This window comes from Rhinatrema bivittatum, chromosome 10 (assembly GCF_901001135.1).
Source record: "Rhinatrema bivittatum chromosome 10, aRhiBiv1.1, whole genome shotgun sequence".
In the NCBI taxonomy this organism is placed as follows: Eukaryota; Metazoa; Chordata; class Amphibia; order Gymnophiona; family Rhinatrematidae; genus Rhinatrema; species Rhinatrema bivittatum.
This window is the reverse complement of record NC_042624.1, coordinates 65,771,787-65,789,604: the sequence shown is the minus strand read 5'-3', so window position 1 is coordinate 65,789,604 and position 17,818 is coordinate 65,771,787. Positions and strand designations below refer to the sequence as shown.

The 17,818-nt window shown below is 44.7% G+C and overlaps 1 protein-coding gene across 1 annotated transcript in view; it reads left to right on the top strand.

Annotated features, from left to right (window-relative positions):
• The window catches only part of NMNAT2 (nicotinamide nucleotide adenylyltransferase 2), a 132,415-nt gene that overhangs the window by 61,061 nt on the left and 53,536 nt on the right, over window positions 1–17,818 (top strand). Inside the window, exons 2-3 of the mRNA XM_029618756.1 lie at window positions 14,611–14,699; window positions 15,551–15,618. Coding sequence (XP_029474616.1) covers window positions 14,611–14,699; window positions 15,551–15,618 — 157 coding nt within the window. The remainder of the gene's footprint in view (window positions 1–14,610; window positions 14,700–15,550; window positions 15,619–17,818) is intronic.

Sequence of the window (17,818 nt, the reverse complement as noted above, 5' to 3'; positions counted from 1 at the left end):
TGTGTAGGGATCTGCAGCAGTGCAGCTTACTCTGTTTTCCAATCTGCACCTCCCAGCAGAAGGTATGTTGATGCTCTAGGATCCAGAATAATTGCAGTGCTGCCTTGTCCTAGGTAGTAGGGTTGTTGCTGTGTGAGTTCTGGGAGTCAATGCTGTTTTGGTATGGCAGGTTTGATACACATGTGCAGTGTGCTTTTTGTAGGGTTTTGTATTACTTCACAGAGTGCCTAGTGTCGCTATTACTGAGGGGACTCCAGAATTTGAATATTCTTTTTTCTATGGTGATAGTAAGGGGACATGTCCTAATTCTGCTCTGCTCTCATTATTAGAGGTGTTTCTGTAGACATGCAGAGGTCAATATTCAAAACGAAACATTTAAATGACTAACTTGGAGTTAGATGGCTAACATGAGTTATCCATCTAAGTGGCTTTGAATATTGACATTGGAGTATTTACAGTATTTGCAGAACTGGAAGTGCAGGATTTCTATTGGGATTCTGTCTTCTTCTGTATAGTTTGGGGCTAATGATAGACTCCACTCTCATATAAAAGGATTGGTTGAATGATGCTGTCAAATAATGTTAATAATATTTTTATTGGGGGGAGAGAGTCAAAGGTTTTTCCTTGTTGCATATAGGGCTCTAAGAGCTTTTCCTTGTGGCATATTTATAGCCAATTTCAAACTCCTAGATGCATTTAGTCTTAGATCAAGGTTTGTATAATCTAGGGTATGCTCAACCTCTTGTCTATTTAGGAAAAATCTGAATTTGTGCTGGAGATTTTCTTTTTCGCTTTGTCTGGAAAATCACTCCCCACTCCTGGCTGAAGCTGCCTGTCTGCATTTTGGTTGTTTTTAACCTTACAACTGATGGATGAATACATAATTATATGACAGGTTGTCCTCCCCACCCCCCACTCCACCCCAAATTTCAGGTTACAGTAATTTAAAGTTGAGGCCAGGGTGCCAGATAGAACCAATAAAACATGCAAATATTCTCCCGGAGGAGGTGGGTGCTTTATTTTACATTATTTGTGGCCTGGTCTTGTCTGCCATTGATATTTTTGCCCTGTGTTTATCCGAGGGGTTTTTGCATTTTTGGGGTCCTCCCCCCTGGGCTGTGGCTCAGGGATATGCATTTCCCCTTGCGCATGCTTAGAGTCAGAGAGTTACGAGGGTCTTTCTGGTAAACTAATCAAGGAGGCCTCTTTCCGCTCCCTGGTGGGTTGGCCAAGTTGAAGGGTCTGTGCCTCTTGCTGAAAGAACTAACCACAGTGGGGACCGACCCAGGAGTCGCTGGAGAGTTGAAGAGGAAGGTGTTTGGAGGAGAGAAGAATTTTGGCAGATTTTAAGTGTTATGGCTATTTTTAGATTTTGGATCAATTACTGAACGAGGGGCACCCTCCCACGCACACTTTTAAAGAGCTGTATATAAAGAGCTGTATATAAAGAGCTGTATCTTGGGGTTTTCCTTGCCTTTGCATACAGAAGAGGAGAAGACTTGGGTGTTATGGATGCTCTTTGAGAAAAGGTTTGAAGTTACCTGTTTTTCTACCAAAGGATATTTTCTTTATCACCCAGCACCTGGTTAATGCTGGCTGTTTCAGAGGATGACCTTTCCTTCCATGCGAAGGAATGAAACAGCTTGGGGATGCAACATGGATAAAAAAGACTCTTGCGCTTGTTCTGGTTCTCCTGATGTTGTTTTTGATTTTCATCATTTTGGCCTGGATCTTACTTTTCAAACTTTAAGTAAACTTGTATTTGAACATCATCTTTAGTGAGTCCGTGGTTTCTTACAAGCTGCAGCCCCTAAAAGACCTCTTCGGCTGGGAGTATACTGACCAGTTTGAGCCAGCTGTGGTACAAGTTGGGGACTGAGTCTGTTATCCACCGAAGCACCAGGAGGATAAACCTCCCCCCCCCCCTCACAGAATGTCCTCAGGGGCTTTTGTGTTACATATTTGAGACTAAGAGAGGTCCTGGACTTTGACCCCCTTTATTCAGTGCACCCCATGAAGTGGGGTTTACAGTAAGGTGTAGATATGGTCAATGGTTCCGTGCTTTGGAAGGAACCTGCCCTCTGGCAAACTTTTGCTTTCATTAGGAACTGTAGTATTCATTTGCTGAGCACACTTCAGAACAGTTTGCTAAGGTGCTGTTGACATTGATCCCGCTATAATTATTTCAGTTTGTGGTATCCCCATGTTTACAATTGCAGAAATTAACCCCTCTGACCATGTCTTAAAGATATGGTCAGAAAATGGAATTGGGTTAAGGAGTTTTACTACTACATTTGAGCATTTCATTTAGTATCCTATTGGTGCCCTCTGCTTCCTGCTCCAGCCCATCCCTTTCCAGTCAGGAGCAGAGAACAGGAGGGGAGGGGATGAAGCTGGAATAGACAGAGCAGAGCAAAGAAACTGCTCTGCTCCCTAATCCAGACCCCTTCCCCTTCTGTCCTTTGCTGGGAGGTGTGTGTGTGTGTTGGGGAGCAGGGGGCGACAGCACTAACAGTGCCTAGAGTTGGTAAAAACCATAAATCTGTCCGTTGGTAGTGGCAGTCTTAGCTTTTTATTTGGACCCAGGCCACCTTGAGTGGAGGCATGGGTGTAATGATGTCACATCAAGGGGGAGGGGGGTAGCACAGTGGTGCAGCTCTTCCCCCGTCCCCAAATGTGCAGGGCCCAGGGTGATTGCTCCAGTTTCCTCCTCCCCTCCGCAAGGACTGCCCTGCTTGCATCTTTAAATATTAATTAGCTTTATGCAGGTATCATTTCTGCCCATGTAGGTTGTGGGTTTTCCTTTTTCGCTTCTTTCTTTTAATCACCTGTGAACCCACCTTGAGTCTTCTAACTTTTATCTCTTGTTCTCCCCATTGTCTGTCTGTCTTGACCACATTGTAAGCTCCAAGGACTGGCAGCACTGTACAGATGATTATTTATAATAATATACTCCTCCCCAGTACACGCACACTCTCCCGTTCCTTTGAGACCTATCCTTAGCAACGTTTCTTTGGCTGCTAATCGTCTCCCTCCCTACCCTTAAAAGCGTTGCCTCTGCTGCGCATCTGTCAAACAGCACTAAGCCAATATCTTGTTGGTTTTCTATTTCCACTAGCTAAAGCCATCAACCTCATGGTTAGGTTACAGCTCTCACTCTTGAGCACAGCAGAGAGTTTTGGTTGATTCTAACATAATGAGATTTTTTGAGGCAGTGACATCATTTCATTGTTTAAACAAATGACAGTCCCACTGGCCACACCAGGGACCGGATTTATAAAAGGTTTACTCTGATGCAACATCTCTTCTGCCTGTGCCACCCCTCTCCCACAGTAGCACTGAAGTTAACCCCTGTGATGCCTTACCAGTACCACTTGTACCACAACTGGACATGACCTGTTTGGATTAGGTGGGCATTAAGTCATTCAAGGGATGGCACCGAGGATCATAAGATTATCATTCTGCCCAGTTTGAAACCTGGTAGCCATCATGCCAGGTAGCAGGAAAATTGCTTCTCATTGTATGGATCCCATTGGTGGCACTATGATCAGGCTCGGCACTATTAGTTGTGCAGACCATGCAATGGCACAGTGGGGGGGGGGGGGGGGGCACACCCAGAGGGGGTGGCAGCAGCAGCAGTAAAAGTAAGGAAGGGGCCCAAGAAAGGAAAAAGAAAGAAGAGGTCTGGGTGGTCACCGGTGGACATTGTCCCACTGGCATCGAAAAGAGCCTGCGCCGCCACCAATGGACACCTTCCCACTGGTGGGAAGAGAACCATGCAGCTGTCGGTGAACCCCCAGCTCACCAGTGGCACAAAAAAAGAAGAGGCCTGTGCACAACCCAACTGGGAGCAGAAGAAGAGGGAGCCACGATGCACAAGGGCAGCATAGAGGAAGTGCTAGCTTTGTGAGTTTGAATGCCACGGGCTGGCACAGGAGGAGGAGCAGCTGAGGGAGGCCATCTCTGTCTCCACAAGGGCCAAAAAGGTCATGCTAAAACAAACGCAGTCCCTCATAGGCCATCTTAACTTTGCTTGTAAAATTATGCCTGTGGGTTACACTTTCATCAGATTGTCTCAGTCTACGACAGGTATCCAGAGGGGCCATCATTTTATTAGAATCACCCAGGGCCTAAGAGATGACCTGAGAATCTGGCAAACCTTTTTGGGAGAGTATAATGGGAGGACCCTTTTGGAGAAACTCCTTAGTGACCAATCAGGAATTGCAGCTATACACTGACATGGCAGGCGGCCTGGGATTTGGGGCCTACTTGGCAGAGAGTCTATTCGAAGGGATGGAAGTTATTCCAAAATTTTGGTCTATTGTAGGGCATCTCCTGTCCGTAGAAAATTACGGAAAGAACAGTGACTGAGTTTTTAATTCACCTTAAGGACTCTAGCGTCTCCAGACCGCACATGGGGCAACACCTGGTGGACATTGAATTTGTGGCTAAATCGTGGGGTAACAACTGCATCAGCAGCTCCTTTCTGATTAAAAAGTTGATGGAGGGTTGGTGGAGGCAAGAGCCTGCTAGGGCCAATAGAAGGCCTCCTGTTTTACAGGCTTTAGTGGGTGAGCTTCCCCAGTTGGTTTGGGATACTTTTGAGGTCATGCTATGGACATTTGCCTTTTTGTTTATATTTTTTGGGCCTTTAGGATAAGTGAGCTGATTGCCCATGCAAAAGTGACTACCAGAGGTTCTGATGGGGGCCTTGCAATAGAGGATATACAGGTTTGACCTGATACAGTGTAAATTTTCATCAGAAAGTAAAAAAATGACCAGTACCCAGCAATTAGTTTGTATCCTGTTCATGTGGCGGCTACATGCCCAGTTAGGGCGGCACGTGATTATTTAGGGGTGTGCCGGCCTGGGAAAGGCCCTTTATTAAAACATCTGGATGGATTTGCATTGTCGTCTTACCAGTATGTTCCGTAGAAGGTTAGCAGCGATAGGAGAGGAGCTGCATGAATATCACATGCACTCCTTCAGAATTGGTGCGACATCATTCATCATTCACGAACAACAGCGGGCTAAGTGATGCACAGATCGAAGCCAGAGAGCACTGGCAATTACAAATCGTACTTCTGGCCCTCCTTAGAATTGGCATAGGCATACTGGGACACTTGCTTATCTTACTCACTCTAACCTTAGTTTTCTTACTTATCATAGACTCTTCTCCCGCTGTCACGAAAGTGCTATGGATCCTAGTTCACTCCTATGTTTATTGGGCACACATTAGAGCCAAGGCAAAGAGCGCCAGCGAACAGATGGGCATACCATGGATCAAAGCCAACATTTTTTGGCTAGGCAATCGAAGTATGAGGTGGGTCCAAGTAATACCATCCATCCTTCAATATGCCACAGTGCTTCCGTGGCCGGACATTATCATATTGCGTTTAATTGGTAATGATCTGGTCTCAGTCAAAAAACATTGATCTCATCATTAGCATAAAAAAGAACTTAGCATTCATTAAGGCACTCTGGACATCAGTGATGTTGGTTTGGTCCCACATTATCCCTTGCTTAATGTGGAGAGGAGCAACATCCTGCAAAGGCAGCGAAAAGAGCAGGTGAAAATTAAATAAAGAAGTGGGATCTGGATACGGGTCATAGGGAGGCATATCATACACGAAGATATCTCCGCTGGCTGTGCAGGCTTGTATAGGCCAGATGGGATTCACCTATCTGAGGTTGGCACAGATCTCTTTATCTTCTCCTTGCAGATGGCCACTGAAGCACTAGTAGGGTTAGGTGGGTGGTGGTCCCTGGTATGGCAGGGCCCTCACCGGTGCATAGTGGAATACTTTGGTGTTTTGGTAAGGGGGACAGTCCAAGCACTAAAGATTATTCATAGGGGGAAGCTTGTGGGGGCGCATGAAGTGGGGTTCTATTGGCCTATTAATTGGCAGAGGGTGATGGATCTATGCAATGCATGGCACAGACTGAGATGGTGGCTGGTCAGGGGGTGGCCAAATGGAGGCCTGGCATAAATAAATAAGCATGACTTGCAAGGATGGGCAGGGGCTGGTGAGGTGGTAGCACATTGCACGGAGCGGCAGTGGCCATGGCAGCATTCACGGAGTGGGATACCAGTGATTACCGCCTTCACAGAGTGGAAGGTTGGAGGGCTGCCGCCTCAATGGGATAGTGGCAACAAGCATGGGGGATAACAGCATGCAGCCTTTGCCGTTAGGGGTGCAGGCCAATCTTATAAAAGGTTAATGTTAAGTTTGCATGAAGTATTTCTATATGTTTATGTTTAAGTTCATGCTTATTTGGCTGTGGCTGTTTTATCCCCTCGATAAAGAGCATTATGGACATTGTTGGTTTCTTGATTTCCAGGACACAGCTTCTCTCTCTTGAGATCTGGCTTCCTTCCTGGTCTCCCTGCAGCTCTCTGTTGCAGGCTGCACTCTGGTTCTCTGCATTGAACCCTCAGTAAGAATCTCCTGCTTCTTTCTCTCTCCCTTCTTAACTGACTTTTGCCCAGAGAGCCCGCACACCTTCAAATCCTAGTCTATTGGCTCCTAGTCAGGGACCACAGCAGGGCAGCAGGCATGTTGCAGTTGTCTCAATCACTCTCCACCTCAGTAATCACTGGCAGCCAAATTATGATTGCTGCCTCAGCAGCACATAGAACCAGGTAAGAGTACTGCATTCATAAATAAATAAATAAATAACTACAATGCGTATACATGAGATACATTTATATGCAATGGAGCTAGTACACATAAAAAGGCTCATGCATATTCATTGTAGATATTCTGAAAAGCAGAATGGTTGGATGAGGTTGAGAAGCCCTGCTCTTAAGGGAGCCACCATCTGTGGCACCTGATCAAAAGACTATGAATGAAAACTTATGGCACTATAGTCCCCATTCTGTGTGCACAAGTTTTTTTGAACATTAGGCTGCCATGTCCGAAATGTTTGCATTGGATAAAACGTGCACTATTTCAAAACTGCGTAAGAAATGCACTTAGGGAAGCGTAACCCAAATATAGCTACATAATGCAAGGTTCCGCATTAGGAGTCACCATTCAGGAAAAGGATCTACGCATTATTGTTGACAATATGTTGAAATCTTCTCCTCAGTGTACGGCAGCAGCCAGAAAGCAAATAGAATGCTAGGGATTATTAGGAAAGGAATGAAGAATAAAACAGAGAATATCATAATGCCTCTGTATAGCTCCATGGTGCGACCTCATCTTGAAATTATGTGCAGTTTGGTCACCACATCTCAAAAAAATATATAGCAGAATTAGAAAAGGTACAGAACAGAGTGACCAAAATGATAAAGGGGATGGAACAATTCCCCTATGAGAAGGCTAAAGAAGTTAGGACTCTTCATCTTGGAGAAGAGGCTGCTGAAGAGATATGATAAGAGATTTATAAAATAACTAGTGGAATGGAAAGAGTAAACATTAATCCATTGTTTACTCTTTCAAAAAGTACAAAGACCAGGGGACACACAATGAAGTTGCTAGGTAATACATTTAAAACTAATAAGAGAACATTTTTTTACTCAAAGCATAATTAAGCTCTGGAATTTGTTGCCAGAGGATGTGGTGAAAGCTATTAGTGACAGACCAGTTTGATGGCTCGTGGCATGTCTCGATATAGTATAATCTTATGTTTTCCCACCAGATTGTTTACAACTGTGTTGTCTATGTAGATTCCTGCTCCTTTTGTCTTTATTTCATGTTCCTTCCTGCATTATTGTAAACTTACAATTGCACTCAATAAAAAGTTTCAAATTAAAAAAAAAAAAAGAAAACTATTAGTGTAGCTGCATTTAAAAACAGTTTGGACAAGTTCCTGGAGGAAAAGTCCATAAACCATTATTAAGGTGGAGTTACAGATATCCGCTGCTTATTCTTTGGACAAGCAGCTTGGAATCTATCTACCCCTTGGGATCCTGCCAGGTACTTGTGACCTGGATTGGCCACTGTTAGGAGCAGGATACTGGGCTTGATGGACCCTTGGTCTGACCCAGTATGGCAAGTCTTGTTCTCTCTTTCTGACATATACACACTTTGACACACACACACACACACACACACACACACACTCTCTTTTTATGACATACACTCGCTTATTCGCTCTCTGGCACACACACTCTTCTGCTGTTGTGCTCATGTACTCAATCAGCAAGTGATTCCACCCCTTCCCCAGTAAGCACTGCAGCAGCATCACATAAAGTTCTTGAGCTGGCTGCTAGCATTCCCCCCCGGGCCTACAGCATCTGTCTTCCCCTCTCCCACTTCCTGTACCACACACTCTCCGGCTTTGGCCATAGTGGGTCGGCTGCCCTTGTCTGAGCTCAGGCTGGCTTCACTCATATGGACAAATGTTCCTGAATACACTTCTAAATGATTACAGAATTTCTTGTTGGTACTATGTGTCCTATGAGTGTGTACTAACTAATGCATCATAAATGGTATACTTTACAATAGGACTGTGAGAACCATGGTCTATTAAGAACAGGGAGGAATGGTATTTGGAAAGAAAACTGTGTGCTAATCTACTGGAGTGATAAAAGTGGGAAAAGTAAGTAGTTCTCCTAGCCAAGGGAAACGTATATATAATTGTTAAGGAGCTAATATGTTAACCTTTACGGCTTTTCTTGCAACTGCTGCAGCCTAAGCTGTGGAAGCCTATGTACCCCAGCTCTTTGTTATGTGCTCTGACAGCTGGTCACCCCAGAAAATGAATGTTTGTTTGTGGGAGTGAGTCCCTATTTCATGGTTTACTGTGAATTGTTGGGGCAGTGAGAAGATAGCAGTCAGAGGATGTCAGAGAGGGGATTCTCGTAGGATGAGATCCCTATCCAGCTCAGGACGTTGCACCACTTTGCCTCTGGCCCCGGGTCAGTCACACCATCTGCCTGACCTTGAACACTACCAAGAGGCTGGCACTGCGCTCACTCAGGTCCCAGACCCTCTCCCGTTCCATGTGCTCCTCCGGGCAGGGCTACAGATGGAACAATACGTAAAAACCTAACAAATACTGCACAGAAATGCCACATCTTGAAATCTTCAGCGTGTTTTTTGCACTGCTTTATTTTGACAGTTATTTTGTAAATATTTGTCAAGCAGCTGGATGTTTTATGCCCAGTTCTTATATTTGGCACAATGGAAAATTTGATTCTAACCACAAACACTCTCAGGGCTTGATTTGTTGTGTGTTTGGGTGTTTTTGCTAAAAGACAAACAATGAAAACGTGTCACAGAAAATAACATAGGGAAAAAAAAACCAAGAGATAAAGGATGAACAGAGAAACGGAAGGTGGGAGAGGCAAAAAGTAAAATATGAACAGAGAATCAGCGAGCACAGGAAGAATTCAGCCTAGAAAGCAGAGGTGCACTGACACTCATGTATCTGAGTGATATCTCAAAGGCTTGCTAAATTCCCTGAGAGTGTCTTCTGCTCCTTGGGCTGGTTGGGGGCTGGGAATGCTCATGAAGCAACATTCACAGTGCCAAGGGGGAGGGAGCCTCAGCTGCCCCACCATGGCAGCACCAAGTGGCCAGATCTATAGTCCCGTTAACTGGACTCCAGGGGGAGACATAGTCTGTAGCCCTTGGCTGAGGACTGTCACTGCAATGGCTGGGCTAAATGTGGGCATTTAAAAGTAGAGGAAAAGCCCAATGGTAGTTATGAATGAAGGCTCATGGACCCATAGCCCTAAGGAGGGTGATTTTCAAACAGCCCATACAGCAGTGCACAAATGGACTTACACTTGGGTAGTTAACCGAGTACACGCACAAATTAGCTTGCATAAAGTTTCATCTCCTCTTCAGAGGGTGTCACTTATTTGTGTACACCTAAGTGCATATTTCTTAAAATCAAAATGTGTGTGTGTGTGTGTGTGTAACTGCCGACTGAACCCCCAACTCCACCCCCTGGGATGCCTCTGCTCAGTTTGCATGGCAGAGTTGTAGCTAGCCTATGGCCATAGTCATAGGCATCATCCACCAGGGAGTGCCACCATGTTTTCACAAAGTGGCTGAAAAGCCACCTCCACGCCTTCTGCTACAGCTCTTGGTCCTCAAGACTAGAGCTCTGCCTTCTGGGGTAAGAAGAGCTGCTATGCCTGCTCCTGGTATCCACCCTTCCCCTCAGGGCTTTCCTTGAAGCGGGGAGGGGGGAAATCAGGTCAACTGAGGCACCTAGCTCAGATGTGGCCAGCACAAACACTGCTCCTCCCCATACATCCTCTCCCTTGCAGTTAGAAGCATTGCAACCAACAGGGCAGTAAGAAGAGGTATTGGCTCTCCCCACCCCACACACACACACTTCCCTCCAGAAGCCAGGAGCAGAAGGAGCACTGTGCAGCCTGCAGTGCTGAAAAAATATCATACTTCCCAGTCGGGAGTAGGAGGAGCAGTGCGGTGCACAGTCCCAAAAAGAATCATCAGCCTCGCCTGGCAATCAGGAGCAGGAGGAGAAACACAACTTTGGCCTTCTCTTCCCCCCTCCCCATAGTCAGGAGCAGAAGCAGCAGGGCCAGAGGCTGATGGGCTGAAGAAAGAGGCTTCTGTTGCTGCTTCTTGTGCTTCCAGAGGGGGGAAACAAGTGAGAAAACATGTGTGTGGGTGTGTGAGACTGAGCATGTGAGAGAGCAAGTACTAACCAGGCCCAACCCTGCTTAGCTTCCAAGATGAGACAAGATCAGCACATTCAGGAGAGCAAATGTGTGAATGTGTGTGACTGAACACATAAGAAAGAGCAAGAGTGTGTGTGTGTGACTGAGCATATGAGAGAGCAAGTGTGTGAGAGTGTGTGTGAGCATGTAAGAGATAGCTTGTGAATGTTTGTGACTGAGTGACTGTGAGTGTGTGTGAGAGAACAAGAGTATGGGTGTGTGTGACTAAGCATACGAGAGAGAAAGAGCATGTGAGTGTGTACTGAGCATGTGAGTATGTGAGTGTGTGTGACTGAGCATGTGAAAGAGCAAATGTGTATTTGTGACTGAGTGTGTATTTGTGACAGAGAGACCGAGTGTGTGTGACTGAAAATGTGAGAGCACAAGCATGTGTGTGTGTGTGTGTGACTGAGCATATGAGAAAGCAAGTGTATGTGTATGTGACTGAGTGTGTGAGAGAGCATGTGTGACTGATTGACCATGTGATAGAGCGTTTGAATGTGTGTAACTGAATGTAAAGAGAGCGTGCGTGTGTGTGCAACAACCTCCCTACTCTCCTCCTGCTATTCCATGACAGTCTCAGGGTATCTAGAAAGCAAAAGTTCCCGGGTATGGAAAGCCAAGGATTTTATTTTTTTTATTTCTTATTAGTTTTATTTATCAGGTACTATCTGATATATCTGCTATTTTTAAATATTTTATTGACGTTTGGAAAACTTTTACGAGTTTTCAATCATTGGAATTTCTGTTCCTCAGCTGTTTTGAAATATTTATTTTTTGTATCAGTATGTTTTTTGTTATTATGATTGATTTATAGTTCTTGATTTTATTGTTTGATATTTTATGAGGAATGGTCCTGTTTCTGTTTTTCCATTGTTGCACTGCATGCAGAGACTGGCTTACTGCAGTTTCCAATTCAGTTTTTGTCTGCATGTTTCTATTTATACTTTTTGGTATCTTTATTCTATTCCTGAGGTTCTCTTTATGTCTGCCTGTGACTAAAGTGAGATATTCTTTACAGGTAAATTTTACAAAGAGCACATGTGCACCCATAAATGCGAGTATTGGTAAGCAAGCAGAGATATGCTTAATTTTATATCGCATGTGTAAGTATACGCGTATTATATAAAATATTCCTGCTGCGAGTATGTGTGCAGCCAACATGCTTGCACAAGTGACCATGAGGGAGAGAGAGAGAGATAATATGATACTCTATATCTCTCCCACTGTAAGAGGGGTACTTTCAACTCAGGGTGGGTTTTGGGAGAGGGCGGTGTTACAAGGAACTACAGATACTTGCGCTCTAGGCTGATCAATGTAACCCCACCCGCCCCCCAAAATCCACTCTGAGTTGAAAGCACCCCTCTTACAGTGGGAGATATAGAGTGTCATATTCTCTCTCTCTCTCTCTCTCTTTCCAGGACCCTTCTGTAAGTTCCACACTTGAGCCCGGATCTTGCTTCTCATCAGGACCAGCAGTAAAGTTACACAGTTTTTAAAATCTATCCATTAGCATGTAACTTCTGTGTAGGGATGTATAGCAGCCTGGCTTTTTCTGTTTTCCTAATAGGAGGTGTATTGGTGTTTTAGGGCCTGGTGTAATATTTGCAGTGTTGCCGTTTCATAGGTAAGATTGTTACTGTTTGAGTGTTGACATTAGTGCTATTTTGGTATGGGAGTTTATTATATTGAAATTGTAATTCAGTTTACTCATGGTTTTTTCAGGGCCGAGGCCATGTGCCTTAGACCTTAATGCCATATGGGTTCCAAATGTCTTTTGATATTTTGTTAGTAGGGTTTTGGGTTGGCACCACAACAATGCATGCAAATATCAGTGCATGTAAATATAATATACATGTTGTAAGAGATAATTATAGTCTCAGAAAATTGCACTTTGAATGTTCTTTTTCATATAAAGTCTTATGATAAATGCTTAATTTTTAACTCTATGTGGGGAGGGCATGACTTGGGGGGCAGGTATGAACCTATAAGGGGACGAGTGAAGCTGTCAAGCAACATGCTGAGATTTCATTTTTAAATTCCTGCGTGTGCTATATGGTGTTGACTTTGCACTTGCTACAAAGCAGGGGGAAAGTGTTTGCACTCGGCGGACTGCGGGCCTGCCACTCTTCCAGCTGGCCCCCAAATTTTCAAAGAGAAACTTTGAGGGGCATTTTCCCAGCCTCTTACATTATATACATTGGCTATGTCTGATACTGAGGGCTTTGATCTATCCATAAGATACAGATAAAAATATTTTCTGTGCTCATTATTCCAACATTAGAAACCAAATTTAAATATGGCGAATATTTGATGCATTGATGTATAAATATTTGTCTTAGTGAGTCTTTTGATGGCTATAAGTTTATTTAACAACTTTTTTTATACCGACGTTCGTGGGTACATCATATCGTTTTACAATGAACTAAAAGAAATACAGCGAACAAAGGTGAGAGAGGAGCAGTAGTAATGAAGGTTCAATGGATGCAACTCTCATGAGATATAAAATTACATAATGTATGGTAGAATAATAATAAACATAAACATACAAAACATGAAAGTAATTAACATAAAGGAAACATAAAATAAGTTTTAATATGTGTGTAATTTTGTGCCCCTCCTAGAACTGTAGAATAGAGTGAGTTATACATTTTTATAAATAAGGCTCATGGCACCAGGATTCCCATATTGGTTCTGATTAAGCTCTTTTATATTGTGTTCAGGGTGCGGATGCACTTTTTTACTTGGCCATAGGTGCCAAATGGCCTGGCTACAGCTCTGTGCATGTGGCCTGGTTATGCGCTTGCTTTTATACCTGCTCAGCCCTTGGCTATTGTAATACAGACATTCACATGCAGAAAACCAGGCTTTGGCACATAAATGGCTTTGAATATCACCACCCATGGAGGTTGGATCCAACTGAGCTGGAGGTCCAAAGGCTGGGCCAAAACAAAAAAGCTTGTATATAAAATATTTCTGCTCCAGAGGTTATAAAATCATTGTTCGTCACCTTTTATGAACTTGTAGACATTTCTGAGCCAGTAACTAGGAGAAAAGTGATCATCTGTATCTAATCCTGGCACGCAGGAACTGTTTGACAAACCTGGAAAAAGCACAAAGGTTTAATAAATTGGTTTTGCCAGCTTTAGTAAAGAAATTTATTTTTTTTAGTCTGCTTCCAACTTTGAAAAATCAGAAGTGGATTTCATCAAATTGGCAGCTCCGTCTTGGATTTTTCGAAAACCCAAATATAATTTTTCAAATCCCTGCTTTGCCTGGAGCTCATTAAATTCACAACAGATGAAATAAGGTATTGCACATTGTTATAGGTCTCATGGAGAACTAAAGCAGCGGGTCTCACCACTCAGTCCCGCAGGCCCCCAAACACGACATCCACCATGAACACTCCTGACGTGCTCTGTGCACACATTTATAATTACCCGGAAAGGTTTGAGGGCCTTCAAGACAAAGGTGTGAGAAGCCTTGAGCTAAGGAGAGAATTTTGGAGGCATTTTTAGAAGGGGAAGACTTGCGCTCCTTGCATTAGGAAATGGAGCAGTGTCGGTACATGATCAGATGTGAGCTCCAGCTCACGTGGTAAGTCACACTTTAGCCGGCCGGTCAGAGGTAAGAGGGCCAATGCCAAAAAAGCAGCACTCGAAAACAAGCCTGGAGGCCTGCTTGCTTTCTATGGCTTAATTGTGACCCAGAGAGGATGCAGGCACCAGGAAAGCTGAATTCCGACCGGTCCCCCTCTCATATGGGTAATGCAGTAAGTTTTGAAAAATATACGGTAACTGGAGAATCTCTCTATTCTGGGAAAATGTGCTAAAAAAAACCCCTAATGTTGTGTACATGGTGCTCTCTGGGAAGGCAGACTTGATTTTTGTATTCATTTTTTCACTGAAATTTCTTTTAGAGTGGAATGATGCTAATACTTGATGTTTAATTGTGTGTTCCAATAGAAAGAGCCCGGGATTACTTGCACAAGACTGGAAGGTTTATTGTGATTGGTGGAATCATCTCCCCAGTCCATGACTCTTATGGAAAACAGGTGACTACTTGGAAAGTTCTCTTGCTGACCTCCTTCTTTTCTCTCCTCTCTTGCTGAGCTCTCTCTCTTTCTCCATCTAACTTATCCTTCTCTTTCCTCTCCACATTTAGGGCCTGATTTTCAAAAGAATTTACTCACATAAAACCCAGCTTTATGCTTGTGGATGGCTCTTTGAAAGTAACCAGAGGGGGGCCAGGGCACGTAACCCTATCACATACATACCTTTATGCAAATTCCCAGTAAGCGTTCCGGGGGCGGAGTTGGTCGGGGATAGGACTACGTGAATACTTTTTGTATTCCCTGCTTGGTGCATATACAATTCAGCATGTACCTGGTCAATTAAGGCAGGATTTTCAAAGCAAACGTATGCGCATAAGTTTGCTTTGAAAACCCTTGGTAAAGACTGCTTAAACAATGTACCCGCAGATTTTTCCCACTGTGCATAGAGTTATAAAATTAACCCTCCTACCATCTTCTCCTTCTCTCCCTCTTCTTCTGTTTCTCTCGTCCTCTCTCACTTGCAGTACATTCCTGAAAAAGATACCATAAACCAGTTCTAATTTGCAAAGCTGTTGAGGTAACAAATACCAGGCATAGTCACACAGCCCTGCCAGGTTCTGACAGTTATCCAAACCAGTTCAATGAGTCCGTATGTCCAAACCAATCACAAGTATTTTAATGTGGGTCAAAATGTGCAATATGAGGAGGGGGTCTCAGCTGAGTTTTATGGCTCCACAGAGGGTCTCATTCACTAAGGTTGTTCTGCATCTGTGGGAAAAAGCTTAATAAATCAGGCCTTGAGAGTGTGGATTTCTTATTTTCCAGACGTAATGCCCGTTTTTGTCTTTCAGGGCCTGGTATCCAGCCGGCATCGTCTGACCATGTGCCAGCTGGCTGTGCAGTCCTCAGACTGGATCAGGTAGGGGGTGGAATAGCTTTTTTTTTTTTCTTTTGCCATAAAAAGCATTTTAGGGATCTTTCTTAGGGTTGCCAACTGCCCATAAATTTATGGGCTACCCGTAGAAAGCTAAAAAACCAGACCTGCTGGTAAGGTCCATAGTTTAGATTAGGCTGCCCGTAACCTAAAGTGAATGCACGGCGCTATGACCTGCCATGTGTCCCTCTGACATTGTCAGGGGCTAGAAGCGACAAGGAAAATGCAACCACTAAACAAGAGAGACTCACTAGGAGAGGAGAGGCCTTAGGTTCATAGTATCTGCCAGGCAAGGCCTTGAAGAAGGTTCTTGTTGTCAACTAAAATGCTGGGTTGTCAATCTGGCAGAAATGTTTTGTTTTTATTTTTGAGAGTTAGCAACCCTGATAATGTCCTGAGAAGATGTGCCGTCCAAATGCTTCGCCAGTGCCTGTGCTCTAGAGCACATTTTTTTCACTTGGATTCCTTCTTCAACTTCTCGCAGCAGACTTTCACTAGTAAATGAGATTTTGGTGGCTTTCATTAGGTATAAGGTGATGACTCTGATTTTAAGATGGCGATGCCCCTGAAATCTATGGAGTTGAATGGTGTGCTTAGGACTGTAACCTAGCTGGCTAAATTTAAATCCACTATTTGTGCGTACATAATTAGCCACATAACATAAATGGCTAGCGCTGAGCCTTCTCTCTAGTTGGCTCCTGCCCCGCCCCAAAGACACCTCTGGGAATGGCCACTTTTGAACTGCCTTGCAGAAGAAAAAAAAAGATGCTCTGTTTAACTGATCAGTGGGGGAAATATTTTCAAAACCTTGGTTGTAGCCACTGAATTCCCAAAGCCATCTGACTAGAGCCAGTAAAAATCTCTCTCTATCTGGACTTGCAGGCAAAAAAACGTTCTATGTCATTATTTATTTCATTTAGTTTACTTTTGTCTATTTTTTGGGTTTCTTACTTTTTTTTTTTTTTGTTTAATTGCATACTAAAATTAAAAAAAAAATCAGTTTTCTTATTCTATTTTGTTTTGAAAACAAAACAACTATCACTGATGTTTTTATGTTCTTGCAAAACGAAAGCAGATCCATAGCTGTCATTCCATGATCTCCAGTGGATTTGTAAACCAAAATAACAAGGCGGAGCAGAACCAGCAAAAACAAGGTGGTAGATATTCAGTCTGCAGATAAAGAAAATCATTTTCTTCCCTTTTTTGGTTCTGATTTGTATTTTCTTCCTCAGACACTATTAGTGTTGACACTGAAAGCTTTTCCTTCCTAGAAATTGCAGGTCTAAGTAAAGCAGGTGCTGCTGTTCTGATCTTTATCTGAGCCTTATGCAGGCAGGGCCAGTGCAAGAGTACTTGGCACCCTAGGCAAAACTTTAGTCATGTTCTTCCCTATTGGCGGCAGCTCCAGCACAGCGCTCCCTCCTACCAGCGCCAGTGGCTCCTGCACAGCGCTTCCTCCTACCAGCGGCAGTGCCTCCTGCACAGCGCTCCCTCCTACCAGCGGCAGTGGCTCCTGCACAGCGCTCCCTCCTACCAATGGCAGTGGCTCCTGCACAGCGCTTCCTCCTACCAGCGGCAGTGGCTCCTGCACAGCGCTCCCTCCTACCAGCGCCAGTGGCTCCTGCACAGCGCTTCCTCCTACCAGCGGCAGTGGCTCCTGCACAGCACTCCCTCCTACCAGCGCCAGTGGCTCCTGCACAGCGCTCCCTCCTACCAGCGCCAGTGGCTCCTGCACAGCGCTTCCTCCTACCAGCGGCAGTGGCTCCTGCACAGCGCTCCCTCCTACCAATGGCAGTGGCTCCTGCACAGCGCTTCCTCCTACCAGCGGCAGTGGCTCCTGCACAGCGCTCCCTCCTACCAGCGCCAGTGGCTCCTGCACAGCGCTCCCTCCTACCAGCGCCAGTGGCTCCTGCACAGCGCTCCCTCCTACCAGCGCCAGTGGCTCCTGCACAGCGCTTCCTCCTACCAGCGGCAGTGGCTCCTGCACAGCGCTCCCTCCTACCAATGGCAGTGGCTCCTGCACAGCGCTCCCTCCTACCAGCGCCAGTGGCTCCTGCACAGCGCTCCCTCCTACCAGCGCCAGTGGCTCCTGCACAGCGCTTCCTCCTACCAGCGGCAGTGGCTCCTGCACAGCGCTCCCTCCTACCAGCGCCAGTGGCTCCTGCACAGCGCTCCCTCCTACCAA